The 23,718-nt window shown below is 55.3% G+C and overlaps 1 protein-coding gene across 6 annotated transcripts; it reads left to right on the top strand.

Moving 5' to 3' along the window:
• Positions 1-60: 60 nt before the first annotated feature.
• On the top strand, positions 61-23,063 carry KLHL17 (kelch like family member 17). 6 transcript variants are annotated; one of them, XM_075172407.1, is made up of 14 exons: positions 861-1,836; positions 2,811-2,922; positions 3,145-3,345; positions 10,744-10,996; positions 11,632-11,753; positions 12,225-12,446; positions 13,437-13,553; positions 14,656-14,869; positions 14,957-15,101; positions 15,678-15,845; positions 16,203-16,291; positions 17,400-17,473; positions 18,499-18,680; positions 19,336-23,063. In XM_075172407.1, exons 4-14 carry the CDS (start codon positions 10,786-10,788, stop codon positions 19,562-19,564), a joined length of 1,773 nt encoding a protein of 590 aa, XP_075028508.1. In that variant the 5' UTR covers positions 861-1,836; positions 2,811-2,922; positions 3,145-3,345; positions 10,744-10,785; the 3' UTR covers positions 19,565-23,063. The 6 variants fall into 6 exon arrangements, with proteins under 6 accessions (XP_075028509.1, XP_075028508.1, XP_075028510.1 ...); XM_075172408.1 differs by lacking the exons at positions 861-1,836; positions 2,811-2,922 and adding an exon at positions 61-149; XM_075172409.1 differs by lacking the exon at positions 2,811-2,922 and having other exon boundaries at positions 861-2,770.
• Positions 23,064-23,718: the final 655 nt, after the last annotated feature.

Here is a 23,718-nt window from a genome sequence, read left to right as displayed (position 1 = left end):
CCCCGCGGGGCGGGGCGGCCCCGCCCCTACCCAGCCCCGGCCCCGCCCCCGCCCGGCCCCCCCGGCTCCGGCGGCCGGGCCGCGGGCTGCCTCAGCGGGGCCGGTGCCACGCGTGTCCCCACCCCCCGCAGGACGGGCCCCCGCGCCCGGTAAGTGAGCGGCGCCGCGCGGGGCGGGGCGGGGCGAGGTCCCCTTCCCCCGCAGCCCGGTGACACGTGCGCGGCGGGATTTAACTGCGGGGGGGAGGGCAGCGCAGCAGCGAGCCGTGCCGTGCCGTGCCGTGCCGTGCCGTGCCGTGCCGTGCCGTGCCGTGCCCAGCTCTCGCACGGCTCCGCGGCGGGGTTATTCCGGGTGAGGGAGGAAGCCGCAGCCGCGGGGCCGCCCTGGCCCCGTCCCCGTCCCGCCGCGGCCCGAGGAGGAGCCGCGCACCTGCCCGCCCCCGGCCCGCCCCGTCTCCCCGCCGCGGGGCCGGCGGCAGCGGTGCGGGTGTAGCGGTGCTCCGCAGCATCCCGCGGGCCGGGTCGGGCTGGTCTGGGCCGTCGCTGCGCCGGAGCCGTGAGTACCGCCGGGGCACGGCCCTGCCGCCGCCGCTCCCGCTCCCCTTGCCGGGCCGGGTACTCGGAGCCCGCGGGAGCGCCCCGGGCGCGGCGGCGGGAGGAGGGCGAGCGGGGGGGGTTACTTGGGGAGGGGGGGCGGCGGCAGGAGGACCCCCCGGAGGAGCTCTCCATCGCTCCCCGCCGCTGCTCTTGCGCTGCCGGTGGCGCGTCCCTCCTCGGAGAGCAAGTTTGCCCGTCGGGGTACAACGCGTCTGGAGGAACAACCGGTGCCGTTTCTGACCGGCTGCCCGCGCTGCTTGCGCTCTGCAGCTCGGCATCTCTCTGGAGCTGAGGCCGGCGGCATTTCTGCGCTAAGCGTGGTCTCCTTCCCTGTCCTCTGCCAAGTCGTGGAGCGATCCCTTTGGTAAAGGAAAAAGCTGCAGTTTTAGAGCCTGGCGAGATGCTGGGGCCCAGGGAAGAGCTGCAGAGAGGTTCTGACGGTTGCGTTTTTGCTTACCCTCGGTGGAAGCACAGGGGCTGTTTGGTAGCGTTGGCTGTGGGGGAGCTGAAGGGCACAGGGAGAAACGTTGCCTCAGGTTTTCTGGTAAGTTGGCGGGAGGGAAGCAGAAGGCAGCTTTTTTCTGGCCTCTGCAGTGACCATTAGGGCAGAGGGCCCTCCTCGAGCTACAGCATCTCCGTTTGTGGAGGTGGTCCTAGGGAGCAGCAGGCCAGGGCAGGCAGCTGGTTTGGTTCTGCTGGCTGAGCAAATACCTCCCTCTCTGAGGAGTGCCGGCCCTGGGACCTCGGCTTCTCTACAGCAAGGAAGAAATGCAGCGGTCGGGTGGCTGCCCCTGCTCTCTGTGCGTCAGTTCACAGCCACCGACTGACCGGACTTTTGTGCCAAACTAGAAAACTGCAGAAACAGTGGCCTTGCTTTTATGGGGTCTCTCTGCAAAGGAAGCCTGCTCTCCTTTGACTTCAATGGCCGCTGTCCGATGAGCGCTATCTTGGGGCACTCTCCGTTGGTGGAGACCACAAGGAGGGAGGTTAGTTCTGGAGTGATTCAGCAACACGTGGATATTCAGGTGCTTTTGATCCTGACAGTCTCCGGGTGCACTAGGCTGATGCAGGTAACTTGTTGTCCCTAGGACAGGGCACAGCTGAAGTGAGCCTCAGAGAGCTGCTGCCCCTTTTCAGGATGGATGGTCCAAAGGCATGAGCTGCATTTAAGGATGGGAGGAGAGATGGGGCCTCCGCAACAGATTTGAGATATCTCTGTGCTAGCGTTTTGCACCAGGAGGTGCTGGTTTGTTACAAGTCCACTGTTACGTAGCTCGCTAATACTTCAGTGTGCAATAGCCTTTTGGTTATGATCGCTACAGCCAAGCAATCACCTCTGTGGAATCTCTCCCCTCTGCACCCCAAGTTTCTCTCCTGACCCATGAGCATCTGCTGGAAATACTTTATTCAGCACAGCAGTGAATAAGACTCTTGGGGATCTTGGGCATAAAGATCCGAGTTTCCTTCCTGAGAACTGACTGATTTATGAATCCCAGCAAATAGCATCTAATTCGGAGCGGACCAGGAGCTGGCAGGCATAGTAGTCACCTGCTCTCTTGGCTTGACAGTCTAGGATCCAAATGGAGTTGCTCCTTAGTATCTTGGGTAGCTAGGATGGTCCCTTATGCTTTCTGTCAGCTAAGGTCAGCTTGGTGAGGGTGGCAATGGAACCTGTTTGCTCTGCCAGCCCGTCTGGTGGCCATCTGCCCTTGCTCTCCTCAGCATCAGTCTGGATGGAGTGGGACGTAAAAATCAAGGCAGGCATGTTCTGAAGACTGGCGATCTGCTGGGGAGACTGTTCTGAGTTCTGGTCTTGCTTTGCTGCATTTCAGGCTCAGCAGCTCAAAAATCAAACAGCCGTGCTGAAGTCTCAGTGCTGGCTTCTGTATTTTCTCAGGTGCTGGAGCCTTAGGCAAGCTGGACTTGGTAGCAAGAGAGGCTTCACCCTTTCTGCCTGGCCTGCTTGGACTGGCTGCAAACTACTCTGCCTTCTCTAAAGGATGTGACTCCGCAAGGACAGGAATTCAAGCTCCTTCAGCTGAAATTCCCAGGGTCTGGGACCCGCTGGCCTTGGCAGGCGCCCAGTGTACCAGCAAACTCAAGGCCGTTATGTCACATGCTCCTCATAGCTCAGTTTTCATGTATGTGGCCTGTGCTGCTGCCTGCAAGAAGATGTGAGGGAATTCTCTTAATTGTTTTCTGGCTTGAAAACAGGCTCCCGCTGCTCCACAGTGTGAAGCACTGAGCTTGTTCAGAAGAGGAAATGCAGAGCTGCTTACGTGGTCCGGTACATCTACATTGCCAACCCACACTACGACTGAGGCTGGTAGGAGGCTTTGTTAAGCTGCCCGTAACTGTGGCGTGGGCCATGCAGTCTCTGTGAAAGGGATGAGGCCAGGGTGCAGCTGATGACCTCCTGGTTCGGAGAGTCACTCATGAGCAGCGCTTCACATCGGCAGCGGCATTGTTCCCTGGCTTATCTGTCTGTAAAAGATCTGCTCTCCCGTTCGCAGCCAGCAGACCCGAGTGCTTTTTCCTTCTCTCCTAGTCTACTGCTGGAGCCACTAGATCACGCTGCCTCGCGTCATGGAGTCAACTTTCCCTTTAGAAGTCAAGTGGTAACTCGTGCTGAGTCTCACCAGATTCATCGCTCTCGTCTGACGTCAGGGCATTGCTGAGCGGTAACGACCCGTTCTGAACTGGCCCACTGCCACCTACTCGATACACCATCACCTTGCACCGCGGACAGGTAAAGGGCACAATCCCTCTTTGAATAGCTGCTGGCCAAGGATGTTGCAGGCAGGGAGCTCCTGGGCAAGTCTAGGAGCCAGGAATATTGAGATCCTTTGATACGGGCTGCCTCCGGTGACCTGAGCGCTCTCGTCTTGTCTGTTTGCTTGCCTGAAAAATGAGTTGGGGACAGAGATGTCTGCCACGGGGGAGGCTGGAGGGGGATCAGGAATACCACAGTGATGGATAGTGCAGCTGAAGCTGTTAACTATCGCTCTGCTGCCTGGAGAGGAGACTTGCTTGATGCCTATGTGTAGAGGTTTGGCACTGCTTATACCATAAAATAGCACTAGATGTGACAGTAGCTTCTCTCCTGTGTCTGCTGGGGGACAGTGGGAGGGGGGAATTAGGACATGACCCACATTTCTAGTCCTTGGCAGAGGCAAAGGGCTCCTTTTGACTTAGATTTTGGTGTGCTTTGTGCTGGACTGTAGGAACTGCTGTCTAATCCCAGTGCAGCTGGAGACCTGCACATTTTGCTGAGCATCTCAAGGCATGAATTAGTTTCCATTTCTTGTTTCTTCCTAACCTGGGAATTCAGCAGTCCCAAACCTATTTGGGTCCTGACCCTTACAACCAATTACTCAAAGTGACCCAAGTGTTAGCACAGATGCCTCTAAATCCCTCAACCATGGAGTCCTGCTTGGAGCTGCTGTGATCCCCTGTGTGCAAAATACTAAAAGCGAAAGCTGAATTTGAAGATGTCTGCAGGAAGAGTTGCCACCCGCATGAAGTGTGCATGAGAGAGGGAGAAGATTGTGTACCCAGGTAGGCACTAAGCAGGCTGGATACCCTTTATCTCTTTCAGGTGTGGGAATGTCCCAGAGCAGGCATTCAGGCTCTGCCTTGCGCTCCCTCCTCTCCCAGCTAAAGCACTTCTGAGCGTGAGCTGGGGTAACCGAGAGCAACTTTGAGCTGAGTTTCCAAACAAAACTCCCCAGGAGTAATGGGGGGAGAGGCTTTAATTAGAAAAGACCTCCAGCCTTCTGTGTGCACCAGAGCCGATTGATTACAACCCACTGAGTTGCTGAAAGGCACTGGCTAGGTCAATGTGCTGAATGCCCTTCTTGCCTGAAGCCAGCACTGTCTCTGTGCTGTAGAGCTGGCAACTGTGTGCAGTTTTCCCCCGTCCTCCCCACCCCCTTGCCGAGGCTCTACATCCTCTCTGGCAGCTTGTCACTTCTCTGCAGATGTCTAGACAGGAGGATTCAGTGCGTGTCAGTTATGCCTAATTCATTAAAAAAGCCCAAACCCTACTGAGAGCTGGGGATTCTCAGTCCTGCAGACTCAGCGCTGTTTGCGGTGCCCTGTGCTGCCTTGAGGCTAGCTCAGAGCAGATTAATTCCACCGATCGACAGGAGCAGCGCGCGCCTCGCCCTCCCATCTGTAGCAGGGGGGCTTGGGGAATAGAAGGCAGACGTGTCGTCAGGGGCAGCGCTGGCAGCCGGAGCAGAAGAGAGAGAAGAGGAGGTGGAGAGAAGTGTTTGGGGCTGAGGTGCATGCTCCTAACCTCTCCTTGCAGCTCACCCCAGTTGTGTGTTCTTGGCGTGCTCATGTCTTCCGCCGTGTCCGTCGGGAGCTGGCAGAGGGGTGCGAGGTGTCCGAGTCCGCAATCTGGCTGTCTGAAACTGTCGGCTTCCTAATTCTACAGTCCCTCCTGCCACCTCTGAAGGCAGAGCTGGTGCCAGGAGTGACAGCTCCCCTTGCCACGTGAAGTCACATTTCCATCAATATTTGCCGTCCTGACTCCTGTATAGGTGCAGCTGTAAATCAGCCATCACAGCAGCGATGACGGGACCTGCAGTTCAGAGCATCTAGTTCACTTGCTGGTCCTGGACTATTAGGTTCCTCTGCTTCCTCACAATCGCTGGCTCTTCTAGGCTGAACACACAATTAACCTTATATTAAAAAGACTGAATGTGAGCTGCTGCACACTGTCGGTGTCTGAATTCCCTGGATGCACGGAAAGTGTTACAGGGGCTGAGAAGGGATTGAACATCAAAGTGTTGCATTGAGGGGGATAGAGTTTTCTGTCTGTATCAGTGACGCTAATGTGACAGGTCCTGGTGGGGACAATTGCCTAGATTTAGTGCCTGCTTTGCATCTGAGTCCTGGGCATATACAGCTGCATGATTTCCAACCCTCTTTGATTGTGTTTACCGTGGGGAAGGGAGCAGGAAAGGTAGGAATGCAATATATTTTGTAACGGGCAGTGCCAGGCCCTCTGAAAGAAGCAAAAATTTGGGATATCCAAGTTTGAGGTGTAAGGGCAGGTGGTATATATCTGCTGTAGCTTGTGCAAACAGCCCTGGTGTCTTAGACGTGCCTACTGCAAGAGGATTAGTGATGCAAAAATACTGCTAGTCATCTGGTAGTTTAAAGCTTCTCTTTAGACGCAGGCTTCAGAGCTGTGGACAGGGTTCAATAAAAGAGATAGCTCAGCCAAATTAACGGGGCCTCCACAAAGCAATAAGGAAGGTGAAAATTTGCAGGCCTGCAGCGTACTCAGCTGCATCTCTGGATGCTGGTACGAGCTGTATTAGCGGTCTTACTTTGCAACAGCACAACAGCAGCTATTGTTACTGCCGGCTCAGCTGTTTGTGTCCCTTGACTGTTGAAGGGAAGGAAGAGAACACAGGAGCACATCTTCTTCCCAACCCTGCTCCCAGGAGGAAAGAAGCTACTTGCGTTTGTGTGCACACCCAGACAGCTGGGCAGGGGCTTGCCTGTGCCCCCGTAGGCTGCCCCGGTCCAGTCCTGCCCTGAGCTTTAATGTGCATTGCACATTTTGGTTCTTCGGGGGAATGCTGAATTGCAGGAGGCTGCTTATTGGCAAATGGGCTGTGACTGCTCTCAGAGGGCTTAAAAATAAGAATTCTGATTTCTGGTGTAGGGGAGATGGAGATGCACTTGGAAGCAGCAATTCCAGCCTGTGACTCCAGTGTCAAGCTCCTTCTTCCCCAGGGGTCCATGCTATTGCTCTGCCCCAGGATGAGTTTTGCTGTGCTGTTGTGGAGGGCACTGTTTGGCTCCATTGCCCGGAATGGAGATCTGAAGCTGCTGGGCACATCAGAGTAGCGCTGCCAGCAGCCCCCTCCTGCCTGGGGACAGAGCCAGAGGAGGTGTGTAGGCAAAAAACAGGACTTTGTGCCTGGGAGATGGACCCCAACGCCAAGGAAGGGGGGAAACCACTCCTCTGAAGGGGAAACTGGCAACGTGGTGCCACCTTATTGACCTGGTTTGTGCTGCCCTCTGCTCTGTTCGTGCTGTGACGCGCTGCGGTAGAGGTGAGTGCCAGCGAGGACTTAATGCCTTATCCTGAAGGTCTAATGGCAGCACTTCTGTGGGAGATGCAGCGCTTGCGCACGAAACGGGGCTTTGTAGCTGATTTACCAGCAAAGGGGTACTGGGATACATAGGGATAGGGCACACGTGGAAGTGATGGATTTAAGCATGGTTGTATGTCAGGCCTTAGGGCATGTCATGCCTTAGAGTAGGGGATGTCATCTTATCCACAGCAAAGACCCGTCCCCGGTATCTGACCAGCTGTACAGGATGTGTTTTTTGCAGTCTCCTAGCTAGCCTGGCGGACACAAAATCTCCATCCAGGCTGTCAACAAAAAACCATTCTCCAGGGCCTTCCTGGGGAAAGGGCAGGCTCTGAACTTTTCCCTGGAGGATACTCTGTTCCCTGTTTATTGCTCAGCACGCTTCTTTTCACTCTCGGCAAAATATGGTTTTTTGTGCAAAGAGAACAGACCTCCCTTTGGGCAGGGATCATTTGCATTAATTAACAGAGCTGTTATGCATGGCCATGCTCTGTCGCATAGGAGCCAAACAAACGCCTTCTTTTTTTTGTCATAACCCAAGAGTTATTACAAGTCAGCCACCGCATCCATTATAGCTGATGCATAACACGTGCATTCATGCTGCTGCATGCTCCACAAAACTGGGCTTGTATTTACTTCCCCCCGCTGGAGCTCTGGACACTGCTTTACTGTCTCTTGTGGTCCAGGCACTGTTCCCCATTAATTATATCTTAGCGGTGCTCATAGACCTTCATTTCCTGGGAATGAAGTTTTACAAGGAAATAAGGAATATTTAGCGCTGCCAGTGAGGCTGAGAGTTCAGGCACAGGGAGCAGCACAAGCAGCAGTGGGGGGTCCTTTTTCCCCACTGATAATGTTCTGACCCGTTAAAGAGCTCGGATGGGAACAAGTTATTGCAGAGCAGAGGGGACACTGGGAAGTGGGACTGAAGGGGCTGTACCCACTGCAAGCCTTAGGCCAGACCCATGCCACCGTGCCCTGCGCTTCAGGATGGTGGCCTTTTCCCAGGGTGGCCGGTGGGTGGGTGAGCTGCTCTCCAGGGGGGGAATGCTGAGGCTGTAGCAAAAAAACATCAAGCAGAATTGGTTCAGGCTGCCTGGGGGTCAGGTCAGCTGGGGACTGTCCCCTGGTGCGGGGATGCTCTGGGAGCCCAGTGGCAGTGTGGTGGCTGGGGTGGCGTCTCCCTCTGGCCCTGCTCCGTCACGTCAGAGACCGAGTGACACTGTGGTGGTGTAGCTCAGGGTGCTGCACAGCGGCCTGGGCGAGGGAGGCACCGCTGGTGTTTCAGTCGAGCTCTTCAGAGCTCCGGGAGGTGCATGCCAGCCCTCGCCGGTGACAGAAGGGGGTGTGGGTGGAGAGGGCAGTGGGCGATAGCTGGTCTCTACCTCTTGGCCATGGGAATCATTGCAAGGAAAGGTAATGTCACCCTTGTCACTCTCTGCATTTATACTTGCCCAGAATTGTGCAATGACTCAGTGGCAGGGCTGGGAAGAGAGCCCAGCACTTCTGACCCTCTTTGGAAATGCGTTTGATTACTTTGATGCCAATGCATCGGCTACAGCAACCTTCGGTCTGTTGTGCCCCCTCTGTCTCCCCTGACCGCTGGAGCTGAGTTGTGTGCTACCCCCCGCCAGGCCGGGGCAGCAAACCTTTCCTCGCGGTCTCCAAGAGCACAATGAGAAGCAGTCCCATCTTCTCCCTGCTCCTCTCTCCTGTCCTGCGTTGTCCCCCCGGTCCTCCCACTGTGGTGGAGCTGGGAGCTCCCATCCTTTGCTACCAGCACCCAGGAGGGGTGAGGCAAGTGCTCTCAATTAGATCTGGGGCATGACTTAAATACTGATGGGGAGAGGTATGCTCAGCAGTGTATTAAAAAGATAAACCAGCTCGAGCATATCAGGAAAACCCTCAGGCTTGCAGCTGGGAAGGGGAATAAAGCCGAGAAAGCACCGTCTGCTGTCTGCCACTACACCAGGTCTGGGAAAGGAGCTCTTGAGCCCCGGTAGAGATGCTAATAATTATAAACCGCCTTCGTTCGGGCGCCTCTCATCCAGCAGTGTCCACGCATGTGAATTAACGCACTGAGGGTGTTCTAGGGATGTTGCAGCTTTCTGAAAAGCTCAGCTGAAGGGTGTGGGAGGAGAAGGCCAGTTAACTCATGGGCTCTTCTTTCCTGTCAAGGGCACAATGGCATCCTACTCTCATTGCTGGAAAGCATCAACAGGCGTTGCCTTTGTTGTGTGCTCGTGAGTCTTCCCCGCTGACAGAGAGATGAGGAATCTCATATCACACAGGATGATGCAAATAGAAGAGGGCATTGCAGGCTTCTCTCCTGCTCAGGAAAGATGTTTATTCATCTTTTTTCCTCCCCCAGACTCTAGTACACGATACAATTGCTATTTAAAAACGAATAGATGGCTGCATTCGTGGCTGAGCAGGCACAGCATGGTGGGTTTCTATTTTTAGGCTCAGCACGGCTGGCGACGTGTAGGTGTCGTGAGGAGCAGAGAGGCTGAGGGGATTCTCTCGCCGCAGGGATGCGGGGGCAGGCGCACGAGTGCAGCACACAGGCTTTTTTTCTTCAAAATGCCTTTTTCCCTGCTCCCTCCTCCTTCTTCCTCCTGCTGCTCAGTCATTCTCTTTTCACTCCCCCACCTTTCCTTCAGGTCCTGCCAGCAGGGAGACAGTCAAACGCCTTTCGAAACACCATGAGCAGCCTAGGTGCAGGCAGCATGGAAAGAGAAAACATCTTTGCACAAATAAATGCCCTTGTTCCTTGATTAGGCAATTTTTGTTTTCTGCAAACTGATCAAGTTTATACTCCTGCTCCCTGCCTGGGCTGTCCCAGAGTGTGTGGAAGGGCTCAGTGGCGTGTACGTGTACGTGCAGACCGAGTTCTGCATCGGGTCCCAGCCGCCCGATCAGCATCTCTGTTCTTTGCTGTCTGTCCCTCCTGTCAGCCTTGTCAAACAAAAAGTTCAAAGTTACCTCTTGGAAGGACAGCCAGGGTCTCAGCCGGGGCTGCTTCAAGGGAGATCTAGCAGCTCTGCTTTGCCCAAACTGCCTGCTAGGCTAGCGAAGAACAGGAGTCTGCGGTGCTGGAGCAGGACCGCTTGGTGCAGCCTTGAGGCTGTGGTGAGGTCGGACATGCCTGGGTAAAGGATGCTGGAGGAAAGTGAAGATCAGGATCCTGTTCCCTAACTGACCACCTGGGAATCCCCAGCGTCCGTCCGAAAAGAGGCCTGAAATATAAAAGGGCAGGAAGAGTCGAATCCCAGGTCTGCAGGATTCTGTACTGGGGCTGTAGAGCTCTGTGCTGCAATTGCCTTTGCCCTCTGCCTTATCCTCCTGAATTGTGTGGGCACGGGAAAGGCAGCAGCTCTCTGAGCTTAACTTCTGAAGGCAGGTGCGTGCATTACAAATCTCCTAGCGTCTTCTGGAGGCTGGAAGGGAACAGCCACCACTCGAAGAGCTGTGGTCCATAACATCACTCTTGCCTTTTAGGATATGGGATTCACCGGTTATTTTCTGTTTAGGCTAATCAGGGTTGTCATGTTCGCTGTCTCTAGTGGTCTATTTAGCTGCGTTTGATCAATGCAGGGCTGGCATGCCATGGTGAGACTTCTAAGATCAATGCTTCTGCTGATATTGCATGGAAATGCACCTTGTTAGGCGGATTTGGAGATGGTGCAACCTCAAGGAAAACCAATGTGAGCAGGTATGTTGTAGAGCGGTATCCTTCTGAAGGCAGATGAGGAGGATATAGATCCAGAGATGAACACAGCTGGGAAGCAGTGTCACAGAACAGAGTCTTGGCATTGCTTTGCATTTCTTGTGTTCTTCCAGGGACTGTCTTCTTCCCATCGCTGGTTTATGAGCAGGATGATGTTTCCCTGGCAGGGGCTGGTTGGACAGGAGCTGTTCTTGTGCAGGGTCTTTGAGCAGTGGTGGGCATACTTGGGGGCTACGGGAATTGTCTGGGGCTAGAGCTATTCTTGCCTGAGTAATGGTTTGGTTTTCCCCCATGCCAGTGCTGCTGAGAAGAGAAAGCCCGCCATCTACCACCTGCAGCCATGGAAGGGGGTGTGCAGCTCCTCAACCGCGATGGCCACAGCATCTCCCACAACTCCAAGCGGCACTATCACGATGCCTTCGTGTGCATGAACCGCATGCGTCAGCGTGGGCTGCTCTGCGACATTGTGCTCCATGTGGGCACCAAGGAGATCAAGGCCCACAAGGTGGTGCTGGCGTCCTGCAGCCCGTACTTCCACGCCATGTTCACAAGCAAGTAGTGTCCTCTCTTCCCCATGGCCAGGGTCTCCCTGCTCTTCAGACCATCTCTTCCCTGCAACCCCCTCCCCTTTCTGTCCTGCTCCCTATTCTCACTGCCCTACCCTATGGAAATACGATGCCTGTATATCATCTCTGTGAGCAAGTGCATAATGTTCCTCATTTTCCAAATTTTTTACAATGAGGATGGTGAAATACTGGCACAGGTTGCCCAGAGAGGTGGTAGATGTCCCATCCCTAGAAAAGGGGATTCAAAGTCAGGTTGGACGGGGCTTTGGGCAACCTGATCTAGTTGAAGATGTCTCTGCCCACGGCAGGGGGGTTGGACCAGATGATCTTTAAAGGTCCCTTCCAGTCCAAACTATTCTATGATTTGGCTTCCTTCCGTGAAGCCCTTTGCCCATAACCCCCTGCACAGGTATCTTGATGACCATCCTGCAGACATGGACCCCATTACCTAGGGTATACTGCTGCTTCTTCTTGCTAAGAGGTGGGCAGGAGACCTTTCTGGGCTGTGATGCTGGGCTGTGGAGGTGGATGCAGCTTGTTCCATGTATGGTCAAGTCTTCCTGAGGGGAAACAATCCTGCTGTGGGACTTTATTCATGTCTAGTATCTGTGTTGCCCCAGATGAGATGAGTGAGAGCCGCCAGACCCACGTGACGCTGCACGACATTGACCCACAGGCCCTGGAGCAGCTGGTGCAATATGCTTACACGGCTGAGATTGTGGTGGGCGAGGGGAATGTGCAGGTAGGAGCTTCCCCCCAAATCTCTCTTCTCCTCAGAACTGTTCTGTATGAGACTGACCTCCTGGGGGCTCCTCTCTGCCTCTGCTCAGCAGTTTCAGCTGTTGTTCTGTGATGGCACCCGCATCTAGCAGTGGTCAGGGAGTGCATCTGCTCCCCTGCGCCCAGAGGTGTGGCTCCTGCGACTGCTGTGGCTGGGAGTGGCTCCTAAAAGTAGTATGCAGTAGCCAGGTCTAGTCCTGAGCATCTGCCATTCTCCTGCCATTTCCTGGCCCTGTGGGGAGTTATGGGTGTCCTTCTCAGCTCTTCTTTAGCGTAGTCCTGTTGGAAGCAAAGAATGCTTTGTCCTCTCTGTGCTTGTGTGCCTGAAGGTGCTCAGCCAGCCTGCTCTGTTACTGACTTGCAGTGAGACAAGGGTGAAAATGGTTTCCTTGCCCTGGAAACTCTCTTTTCCCCCACTCTTTTCCACGGCCAGACACTTCTTCCTGCTGCCAGCCTGCTTCAGCTCAATGGTGTGCGGGACGCTTGCTGCAAGTTCCTACTCAGCCAGCTCGACCCATCCAACTGCCTAGGGATCCGGGGTTTTGCTGACACGCACTCCTGCAGCGACCTCCTCAAGTCTGCGCACAAGTATGTCCTCCAACACTTCGTGGAGGTGTCCAAGACAGAGGAGTTCATGTTGCTGCCTCTTAAACAGGTGAGGTCCTGATGGGAGTGTGAAGGTGTGGGTTTGGTAAGGCTTTTCGTGCTCTGGCCTGGAAGGCACAGTGTGCACACAAGAGCCCAAGGAACCTGCCCTGGGGGGACAGGGTTTGGAGGGGATGTACCCAGATTCTGTGCTTTGGTCCTCTCTGTTCAATGGAGAGAGAATAGATGAGAAGAGTGCTGTCAGAGAGCGAGCTTAATCCCATGTGAAATAGGGATGGGAGGGTAGCACGGAGGGTAATTGCTGTTGCTGGTGCTTGAGCTCTGAGAACGCCGCCTTCTCTCTGGGAGCACAGGCCAAGGAATAAGTCCTGGCTGCCCTGGTCACAGAGCTGTGATGTTTAATTCAGAGCTCAGCTAATGTTCCCTGCTGCTTTTCATGTGGTGCCAGTATGGCCCCTGGCTCATCACTGCCTGCAGGGTGCTGTGCTGTGCGCTGGCCAGAGGCGTTCCCAGTCCTTGCTCTGCATCACCCGACCCTATATGGTCCCTCAGCAGGATATAGATGCTTCCCTTCACCCATTCTCAGAGCAGTGGGGTGCGTGGCAGCAAGAGGAGGGTACGTGTCTCCACTTGCTCCAGCTCCGTCGTCCTTGGCAGGTGAAGCGAGTGTGCTGGGAACAGCCAGGGCACCTGGCTCTATCCCATGAAATGTTGAAGGGATGCATGCAAGCAGAGTCGTCTGCCTGCTCTCACTAATGTTGATTGGAAGTGTCAGGCATTGCAGCAGCCTCAGACACAGAAGGGGGATAATGAGCCAAGGAGGATGATCGAGGGCAGAACTGTCTCCACACCAGTGGGGACCCGCTTGCTCTTTGGATCCTTCTACGTCCAGTGAGAGAGAGTAGCTGTACACCCTCAACCACCGGCATCTACAGGAGGCAGCGGCTCTACCTCTGGACCAGTTACCTGGGTGTGTGAGTGTGTCCTTTCTTCCCAAACCATACCAACCGACACTTGCCCTTTCCACCCCGCGCTGCAGGTGCTGGACCTCATTTCTAGTGACAGCCTCAATGTGCCATCAGAGGAGGAGGTGTATCGGGCTGTGCTCAGCTGGGTCAAACATGACGTGGACAGCAGAAGACAGCATGTCCCCAGGGTGAGTTTGCTGGGGAAGGCGGCCTGGTTCTACCCAGCAGCTCTGAGTGCCTGGTCTGGGTGGATACATGGAAGGAAGGAAGCTGCAGGGTGGCCAGAGGCATAGGTCCAGCCATAGATGAGGGTGTTGCTGAGAAAGTTCAGTCTTCCAGAGTGAAGTCCAAACTATAGACAAATCCAAGGGGGATGCCCTGTCTGACCCCTGGCAGCTTGGGCACGCGGAACTCTGGGGAGGGTGTGAGCAGCAGGAGAGGTCAGCCCTGCCTGCAGCCTTTCACGTGCATCCTCAGACAAAAAGCTCCAGCGAATTTGAGCAGGGACTTCTTTTAACTCATGCTTTTGTCTCTCTGCATCTTGGAGCATGGATCTGCTAGCCTCCTGCCTGCCAAAGGTGCAACTGGAGAAGACATGGTTAAGCCCTTTCCTGCGGGGCTGCCAGTGCGTGGCACAGCGTGGGCACCCTCTCACGGGTGCAGCCTCGCACTGCAGTGGTGGCTGTCGGTGCCTCCAGCAGCCCTGGCTTCCTCTCATCTTGCTGCTGTCATGCTTCTAGGCAGGCAGTGGGAGGAAGCATCCCTAGGTGTTCTCCCGAAGGCTGGGACTGAGATGGGGCAGGATGAGGAATACTCTGGGGGTTTCCCTTGGGTTTCCACCTACCCCAGGGCTTGTTCTGTCTCCACCTTTGCTGGTTGTGTGCACTCAAACATCCCTCCTGTGGGCAACGCAGGCAACGTGGGACATGCTGGGCAGAGGGAGGTGGTGTCTGGGCTCGGCAGCCCCGCAGTGAGGATTGTTACTTGTAGGGTGAGCGCTGGAAGAGGATGTGGGTATGGGCAGAGGGCAGGGTGGGGACCTGGGGTGGCTGTGGGACATGTCACGGCCCGGCTGAGGGCTCCTGGCTCTGCAGAGACACTAAGGCTGAATTGCTGCACGTGCTTGGTGCCCTTTGTCACCGGGTGCCTGTCCTGCCAAGCGAGCAGGATGACATCTCCAGCTGAAGTCAGCCTTGCCAGGGTCCCCAGGGTTTGTAGGGGAGATGTGGGGGCAGCACTGGGACGAACCCTTCCCGCCCTGCCGATGGGGTGCGACTCCTCTCCCCTCAGCTTATGAAGTGCGTGCGGCTGCCCCTGCTGAGCCGGGACTTCCTCATGAGCAACGTGGACACGGAGCTGCTGGTGCGGCATCACTCGGAATGCAAGGACCTGCTGATCGAAGCCCTCAAGTACCACCTCATGCCGGAGCAGAGAGGGGTCCTTAGCAACAGCAGGACGAGGCCGCGGCGCTGCGAGGGGGCCAGCACTGTGCTCTTTGCTGTGGGTAAGGCCCTGCCACGCGCTCACGTACACGCGAACCCCCTCCCAGGCCTCGGACTGTTGTTTGCTCTGTTTGCCATCCCGTGCGCAGGTGGGGGGAGCCTGTTCGCCATCCATGGGGACTGCGAGGCCTATGACACGCGGACGGATCGGTGGCACATGGTGGCCTCCATGTCGACTCGCAGGGCCAGAGTGGGCGTTGCTGCCATTGGGAACAAGCTGTATGCTGTGGGCGGGTAAGGAGGGCTCGGGAGCCGTGCGCAGGGAGCTGGCAGGGATGTCTTCAGCAGCCTCGGAACAGAGCCGATGGTGAGAGCGGCACAGAGCCGCTCGGGGAGCGGAGATGGCCAGCTGAGCCTCCCAGGGCCAGCCTCCGGATGAAGCAATCCGGTACTCTGGGTTACTAACTGCAGGAGTAGCAGCTGAAAACTGCCGTTCCAAGCAGCGAGTTTGCTAGCTCTCTGTTTGGTGGTGGCTACGTCCTGGACTTGCGCTGTTTCCTCCCATTTGCCCTACGCTGCAGGCTGTTAAGAGCCTGCTAACGCCCTAGCCCACCTCTGGCTCAGTGTGTGGGGGCCCTCCGAGACCTGCCTTCTTTGCAGACCGCCAGGAGAGCTCAGCTAAGGGCTCTGCACTTTCGGCAGGGGCTTTAGTGCACTCTGCCTTGAGGAAGCTGGGCAGGGGGGAGAGGGGAGGGGTGGTGACAGGGACCCAAGGCTCTTGGTCAACTCTGGAATGTAGGAGCAGCCCACAGCCTCACCTGCAATCCAGGCTTCCCAGCTCTTACATGTTCTCCCTTTTTCTCCCTACAGCTACGATGGGACCTCTGATTTGGCCACAGTGGAGTCTTATGATCCTGTCACCAATTCCTGGCAACCTGAGGTGTCCATGGGCACCAGGAGGAGCTGCCTGGGTGTAGCAGCACTTCACGGGCTTCTGTATGCTGCTGGGGGGTACGATGGGGCCTCATGCCTGAACAGGTAGGGGATTGCCTTGCTACAGGCTCCTCCACTGCTCCTGCATGCACTGTCCTTGGCGTTGGGTGCCTGGGGAGCCCACAAGGCCTGCTCCTGACAGATGGACTGGCCCCAGAGTAGATGTCTTGCAATCCAGCTCTGTCTTCCAGTGTCTTTGGCACAGGCAAAGTTTCTTCAGGGGAAAAACCATTTTGTAGCCCGTGCCACAACAGAACATAGCCTTTGTCAGTTCTTCCCTTCATTTTCCCTGTCTATTCCCAAGCTTCATTGGGAGCTGCCCCTGAGGGCCTGTGTCAAAGAGCTTTGACCTGGGCTTTGCCAGTGTCACACCTTATGTTCCTGTGTCCCTGCCTGCTGCAGCGCAGAGCGGTACGACCCTCTGACAGGCACCTGGACATCCATCGCTGCCATGAGCACCAGGAGACGCTACGTCCGGGTGGCAACGCTAGGTGGGTGATGGCATGGGATCTGACTGACTTCTGTGCAGACTGCCTCTTGCATTTCTGGTGGTTCCTTTTGATGTTCTTCTGTTCTAGTTCCTGCCCCTTCTTCCTAGATTCCCTAGCTATGAGTCCAGGTAGCCCAGCCATTCCTCTGCCATGTCCTGACATGCTCCCTGCCTCTGCCCTCCTCCTCAGTCTCCTTAGTAGTTGGGTTTCATCACATTCTGGAGGCAACTCCTGAGAGAACTCTCAACTTGTTCCTCAGCTCCTTTGTGCCCCTTCTACTTTGGAGCAAGAGGGCTGGCTGCGGGTGATCACCTATCCCTGGAAAGGAAGAGACAACCTTATTACTTCTTCATTATGAAAGCAGGACTGTCCTTTTACTGATGATCCAAGTAGTAGCGTGGGGTCAAAACTGTCTCTCCCAGGGGTGTCACAACATTAGGTGCAATGCTGTGATGTCTCCTGACTGTATTGAATGAGTTCTGTCGTTAAGGAGGATGCAGTGTGAGAACCGGCCACTTTGTTGTTTAGTGCAGCTATGGGGTTAATGCAAGTACCACTCCCCACCCTAGCAGGTGCTGGACCTCCCCGAGGATGCCAGGGTAGCATGCTGCTCCCCGTCGTCCCAGGAACTGCCGTGCGGTGTCCCTGTGGTGCCTCTCCCCTGCCCTGTTCTCTGGTTTCAGCTCTCAGTGCTGACTCAGAGGTTCCATCCCCTCCATCACCAGCTCATGCTGTCTGCCTGCCACGGCCTTTATTGGTGTTCCCCTGCTCCAGCCTCCGCTGCTAAAAATAACCCATTGCTCTGGCGGGGAGCACTTGCAGCTCCCATAATGAGGAGGTCAAGAAGCGGCAGGCGAACGAGGTCTTTGGGAAGCTTGCAGTGTGGCAGAGAAATTGCCTGATGAATATTTCACAATGCTCCATGCTGCAAGGGGAGGGGGAGCTGGGAGAGCCCTGCTGAGAGGAGCTTGGCTGCCTGGGGAGCGGGAGGCACTGCGGCTCAGCTGATACCTTTATGGGCCCCCTGTGCAGGAGCTGTGGGAGGCTGTGCTGGGACTGGGGCCGTGCTCTTTAGCTAACTCCTGTCTGTGTCTGACTGTCTTTGCAGAAGGCAACCTCTATGCCGTTGGGGGATATGACAGCTCATCCCACTTAGCCACAGTAGAAAAGTATGAGCCCCAGGTAAATATACAAGAGAGAGCATGGCTGGTAACCCTTTTCCTTCTCCCCTCCTGAAAGGGCCCCTGCAGAAAGCTGAGGGCCACACAAGTTGCTGGAGAACTTAGCAGACAGAGATCAGCTATGCGTGGTCTCTTAGCAAACCGCTGCCATAGCTTAAGATGTGACCACTTCCTAGCAAAGCGTTGCAGCAGCAGTGGAGCAGAAGGCGTACCCACGTGAGCCTGTGCAGCACAGACCTGCCTGCCTCCTGGGAGACTTAAGCCACCGTGCGTGACTATGAGATGGAGTGGGTATCAGCCCCTTCCCCAGCTCTTCTGCAGGGGCAGGGTATCCGGGGTGCAATCCAGAGCAAAATGAGCCAAAGCTCATCCATGCAGGCTCCAAGGAGATTTTCAACCACCAGAACACTCTCTATCCCCATTACCTGTAGGCCAGCTCAAGTTCTCTAGGAAGAACAGTTCTTGTTCATGCCCTGAGCTATTTCCAGCTTCCAGCTGAGGTCCTTGCTGCATGCACATCCAGAGTGGTTAGCGGGGATTGCGGCAAGCTGGGGACGTGTGTTGGGCTTGGGGTCTCATCGCTCTGTTAGAGCTAGATCACTGCAAAAAGATCAAAGAGAAGGTCCTGGAGGTTTTTCATGAGCTGTAAAGCCACAGTTGTGACTTGTACAGATTTAAAATAGATACAGCTCAACCCCCATGACTGGGCTGGGATTCAGCTGTGACGTGACTGGTGGCCTGGCACAGAGATCTCTGTGCTCAGGCCCCTGGGGTGGCAGGACTCCTGCCAGCTGTGGCTGGGCTTTCCTGAGCCAGTCGGCAGAGGTCTGTCCTGGGGCCTGCAGCTCTTCCTGCGGGAGAGTCGAAGGAAAGAACTGGGGTCCCCCCCAAGTCTTTTTTGGGGAGGACCCTTATGTCAGGAGCTGTGTGCTCAGAGCAGGACTAATGTCACAGGACTGGGCTGGCAGGGGTACATTGAAGACGACTTGCACATCTGGCTCACAAACAAACATTGCCTCTTCCCAGATCAACACCTGGACGCCCATTGCCAATATGCTAAGCCGCCGGAGCAGCGCAGGAGTGGCCGTGCTGGAGGGGATGCTCTATGTGGCTGGCGGCAACGATGGGACCAGCTGCCTTAACTCTGTTGAGCGCTACAACCCCAAAACCAACACATGGGAGAGCGTGGCGCCCATGAACATCCGTAGGTAAGGAGCTCTGCCCCTGCCACGCTCCCGAGCTGCAGAGGAGCCTCAGCTGCTGCAGTCAGGAACGGGGATCCCATCTCACAGAGAGCCTTGCCTTGCTTGGCACTGCAAACCGTAAAATGCAGACCATGCCCCAGGGCATGGCTTACGCTGCAGTTGGCTGGCTCTGTGCTGCTTGCGTAAAGGCACCCCACGCTCCCCGCTGCACCGTGTGCCAGGAGGGCAGAGCAGGGATGTTCTGCAGCAGGCGTTTCTGCGGAGGGATTTATTCTCAGCAGTCTGTGTGGCCGTAAAGAACCAGGTGGTATAGCTGGCTGAGGCCACCTAGGAGGTGTTGCTGGGCTGCAGGAGGATTTAAGGCTTGGAAGTCCAAGGATTTCAGGCTCCTAGGGCCTGTTATTTAGAGGTGGCACTTCTCCAGTGGGAAGAGGGTATCAGAGTGAAGGGGAAGATGTGAGGCTCTGTACTGCACTCTGCCACTGACTGACTTTGAGCCCCAGTAGTTCATTTTCACTGGGTATTTGTGAGGCTGGGCACTCCTTTTTGTGGGGTGACAGAGCTCTGGCCAGTTCATCTGAGGTGCTGAGTTCCCCTACACCCCACATACGCCGTGTTCGAGCCTCACACCCCTGTGGTCTTTGCATGGTCGTTCCAGGAGCACCCACGACCTGGTGGCCATGGATGGGTGGCTGTACGCAGTGGGTGGCAACGATGGGAGCTCCAGCCTAAACTCCATCGAGAAGTACAACCCCCGTACCAACAAGTGGGTAGCAGCCTCGTGCATGTTCACACGCCGAAGCAGCGTGGGGGTGGCCGTGCTGGAACTCCTCAACTTCCCACCCCCCTCCTCGCCCACCCTGTCGGTGTCTTCGACGAGCCTTTGACAAAGAATCAGGACCTACCTTACCTCAAGGGGACAGGGGTGCCTGGCGGAACGCTAGGCCAGCGTGGCCCGCCCCGCGGGGCAGCCGGTCGCTGTAGGAGGAGAAGGAAGGTACCGGCTGCTGCCTCCAGCCCCAGCACTCCTGTGAACCCCCGGAGCCATCCCCACTCTTGGTGCACACATCGGATCAGCACGACCACAGCAGTTAGAAATGTGCTTTCTTGGATGAGCACCCTCCTTCTAGAGGGCGAGGAGAGGGGGTGCTCTCTGCTCCGTTCAGACTCATCTCACCACTCCCCCGAAGGGTCTATATTTTCTTTGGGGAGGGGAAACTTTAAACCATTGCTGCTTCTTGGATTCACGTGATCCAGCCGGTGCCACGCATACGAGCAGAGCCAGCCTTGGAGGCCTCCAGGAGTCCTGTGGGGTGGCAGAGGTGGACAGCACTCCTCCCAAGGACCCGGCTGAATGTGCAACCATTCTTCTGAATGTCACTGTAGCCAAACTCTTTACCAAGCCTATTGTGCACTGTTAAAGACTCTGAGGCCACTGTATGGTTCTCAATGGTGTCTAACTGATGCCTTAAAATACACAAACAAAAGAAGCCCAGCTAAGGGACAGGGCCTGGAGGAGGTGAGGTTGGAGACAAAACTGGATGCAGCATCCTGAACCCTCCAGTGTTTCCATACTCAGCTGGCCCCCCCTCATTCACTAAGATCCCAGCTGACCGTTGCTCTGGGGAGTCCCCAGCCAGGCAGGTGGGTTGGATGACCTTGTTTGCATCCATGCCGTTGCTGTCCCAGGTTCAAGTGACTGTGCGGCTGCCTGCTCTCTGCACCTGGTCCTGGTTCACAGTTTGGCTGGGAACGGATCGGCCTGTTTGCTGTTTCCCTCTCTGCAAAACAGATTCCATGGTTTTATGGAAAGGTATCGGTTCTTAAACAAGAACAGTCCAGCCTTCTAAGTGAGGAGGATTGCCTGGCGTTACTTTTTTGGGTGTTAATTTTTTGCCTTTTTTTATTTGAATGCTAATATTTTATTTTTTAATGACTTCATATCCCTTTATTTTTTACACTATCCTGGTATTCCCCATCCCATCTGCTTTTAAGGCAGCAGAAGGGATGCAATTACTTTTCTCGTTTGTTGATGAGATGATGACTGTGTCCTGGAAGACGTTCTCTATAGATGTGTGGGTGTGTGTGCATGTGTGAGATACCATATGTACAGTGAAAACAGCATGGAAGGGACCATTTGCAATTAGTGACTCCCTGGCAATTAAGCAACCACTTTAATTAACTAAAGGTTGAATAAATTAGTACTGTAAGTCACAGGCCTGTCCTAGACCCACTTGTGCCATGGAACCTCTTGGGTGGTGTTTTCAATGCGTATGCTGTAGGGTGTGTGTATGCGCCTTGAACTGAGACGTATTATCAGGTGTTCTCCACATTAGAGAGGAATGACTCAACCACTGGTACCTCAATAGTGTTCAAATGTAGCATTGGAAATATGGTCTAACTGTTTGTTTTGAACTAATTCCCTTATCCTTTTCCCCCCGCTCCTTCTCATTTCTCATTTACAGAGTTCAGATTTCACTTGTGATGGTATTTGTTGGCCTAAATTTTCAAGTGGCTAGGGATTTCTTCTTTTCTCTTTTCTTTGGGGTGAAAGGAGAGTTTGAGATGAGACAGGGACTCCCCAACTTAAGACAATTTTTAGTGATCTGGTTTCTCCTGGAGAGGTGCCTGCATGTTTTACAAGCCCACTTACAGTGCCTAACGTTGGACGCCTGAAATTACCAGTAGCTTCTGAAAATCTGGACTGCTTCTCCCCCCAGCTTCTCCCCAAGGACAGTCTGGGCTTCTCAGGCCGAGGAGGCCTTTTTGGCTTTTAGTACAGACTCTAAATTTGCTTTTCATTCCCCTCTCGCTTGCCAAGCCTCTGCCCCAGCCTGTCACAGCTCGGCAGCTCTCCCATTCCTCTGTATTGCAGAGGACCCTGCAACTGTCCAGGCTCTGCTCGTGCAGGTTGCCTCCTGGTCAACGTGGCAGTAGGGCTGCCCTAAGTAGGTCACGTGAATCTGCTTTGTTCGAAATAACGATGAAATCGGTGAAGTCTGCTCTGTTGTGTGCGCGCGTGTGCCTACGCGTGAGCGAGGTCTCAATCCTTTCCTTCCCATTCCTATAAGCAACTTCAGGATTTTAGTCTTCTGCTGGACTCCTATCGACCAGCACATTCAAGGTGCCCCTGGCTCTAGGGTCCTCTTTGAAGGAGGATCAGCCTAAAAGCCCCGCGGCCATGTCAGAAGTGAAAGGTGGTGGTGCCGGGCCTTGGCCCGCCGTGCCGAGGCCTCGGTGTGAGGAATGGCGTAAGGACAGTGAGCCCAGCCAGCCTGCTGAAGGGAATCCTGTACCACGAGGAAGGGCAGCGCAGGGCCGGAGAGGAACTGCTGAAGGGAGGAACGGCTGATTTCAAACGAGGAATGAGTCGTTACAGCAGTGGCTCGGCTTCTGGTCCGGCTGTGGCTGCTGTAGCACGAAGGGGGGCTGCTGCTTTGGGGGGCGGCAGGCAGGCAAAACCAGCGGGGAAGTGAGCAGCGTAGCAGGCTGAGGAGAATTTTTGTGCCATCTGCCCTTGGTCCCAGTTGTAATCTTTAACAATTTACACCACAAATGGCGTGCGCTGCTGTCCTGCCTCTTGAGGATCAGGGAAACGGGCAGCGTGACTCCTGTCACCCGCCGGTTGGGTCCTGAGCAATATCACCACTGAGCCTGTTCTGCAGAATCCTGGGGAGGAGGGAGCCGTTTGTGTCTCTGATGTACTAACTATGCAGGTGCTCACTGCTTTCCTGGAAAGGAGAAAGAAGGAAGGAAAGGGCAAAATAGTTCCCCAGCAGCTTGCGGGGGTCCGGAGCACCCCGACCCGCACTGTGTGGACACGAGGTGTCAGCATCTGCCCTGGGAGATGCCCCGGGGTGGAATTGCTTCTGGTGCTGCGCATCCCTTGCTGAGCTGGAGGCCTCGGGGGGGATGTGCGTCTCTGTCTGTCTGTCTGTGCGTAGTACCCTATCTGAGGGGAGGAGAACTGTCAACTCCGTGTGGCTTTTCTGCCAGTTTTAGTTAGTGGTGTCTCACCCAAAATGTTATTCGTGTGATTTCCCATGTGAGCTTTTCCCAGCGGAGGAGCATCCCTGAGTGGGTGGCTCCGGACTGTGTGTGTTGATGTGTTTTGCCCAGGGACCCCGGTGTCAGCCTGCAGTGAGACGGCAAGGCTAGGCAGGAGCCCTCGCCCTGATGTGAGGGCAGAGGTTTGCTTGGCCTTACTGGTAGGCAGACCCGGTCTACTCCATGTCAAACCGTCGTACTTTGATTTCTCTGTAAGTTATCTGACTTATTTATGTGGAACTCTGTTTCTCTGAATTTTTTGCACTACATGGGGTTGGGGAGGGGATACAAGCAATAGAAGCCAACATGTACAATAAAAACGTTTTCTTGAATACTGGATCCTGCCTCTTGCATCCTTCGTTTTCATTTCTCTGGCCCCACTCCTGTGGAGGCAGGGAGCTGCTCTCTGTATTGCACCCAGGCAGAGGGTGCGCAGGCTGCTGTGCATCTGTGCCCGAGCAGCCACCGGTGAGACCTCGTCTGCCTGGGTGCGGCCCCTCCACCTTCGAGGTGTTTGCCCAGAGCAGGGACAGGCACTGGAGGCCACTTCGGACCAGCCCTGCCATTGCGGACGTCAGTAGAGGAGGCCAGCGGAGCCAAAGCCAGCTTTGGAGGAAGCGCTGTACCACAGGTGAGCTAAAAGGGGTGGCTCCTGGCCCAGGTCCCGGCCCCGCGCTCAGCTGGCTGGTGCTGGGTGCCTGGCCGGGGAGGTTGCTGTCCTGCGGACAAGGTGCTTCGTATTCCCAGAAAGGGTGCTGTGCTGGGTCCGCTGCTCCATGCACCTTCACCCTATCCCAGAGAAAGAGCAGGGCAAAGATGCTGATGGCGTTGGAGACGGCTGGGAAAAGCCCAGCCCAAGGCGTAGGGGCTTTAGAACCGGACTGATTTACACCTTTCCCTGCCGTTAAATTCTAGTTTGGTCTCCCTAGGACTCCCAATCTCCAGTGCTGTTGACAGCTTTCCCCTGCAGTGGAAATGAAAACCAGATGAGAAA

This window comes from Calonectris borealis, chromosome 23 (assembly GCF_964195595.1).
Source record: "Calonectris borealis chromosome 23, bCalBor7.hap1.2, whole genome shotgun sequence".
NCBI lineage: Eukaryota > Metazoa > Chordata > Aves > Procellariiformes > Procellariidae > Calonectris > Calonectris borealis.
This window is presented reverse-complemented; position numbering and strand designations above follow the sequence as displayed.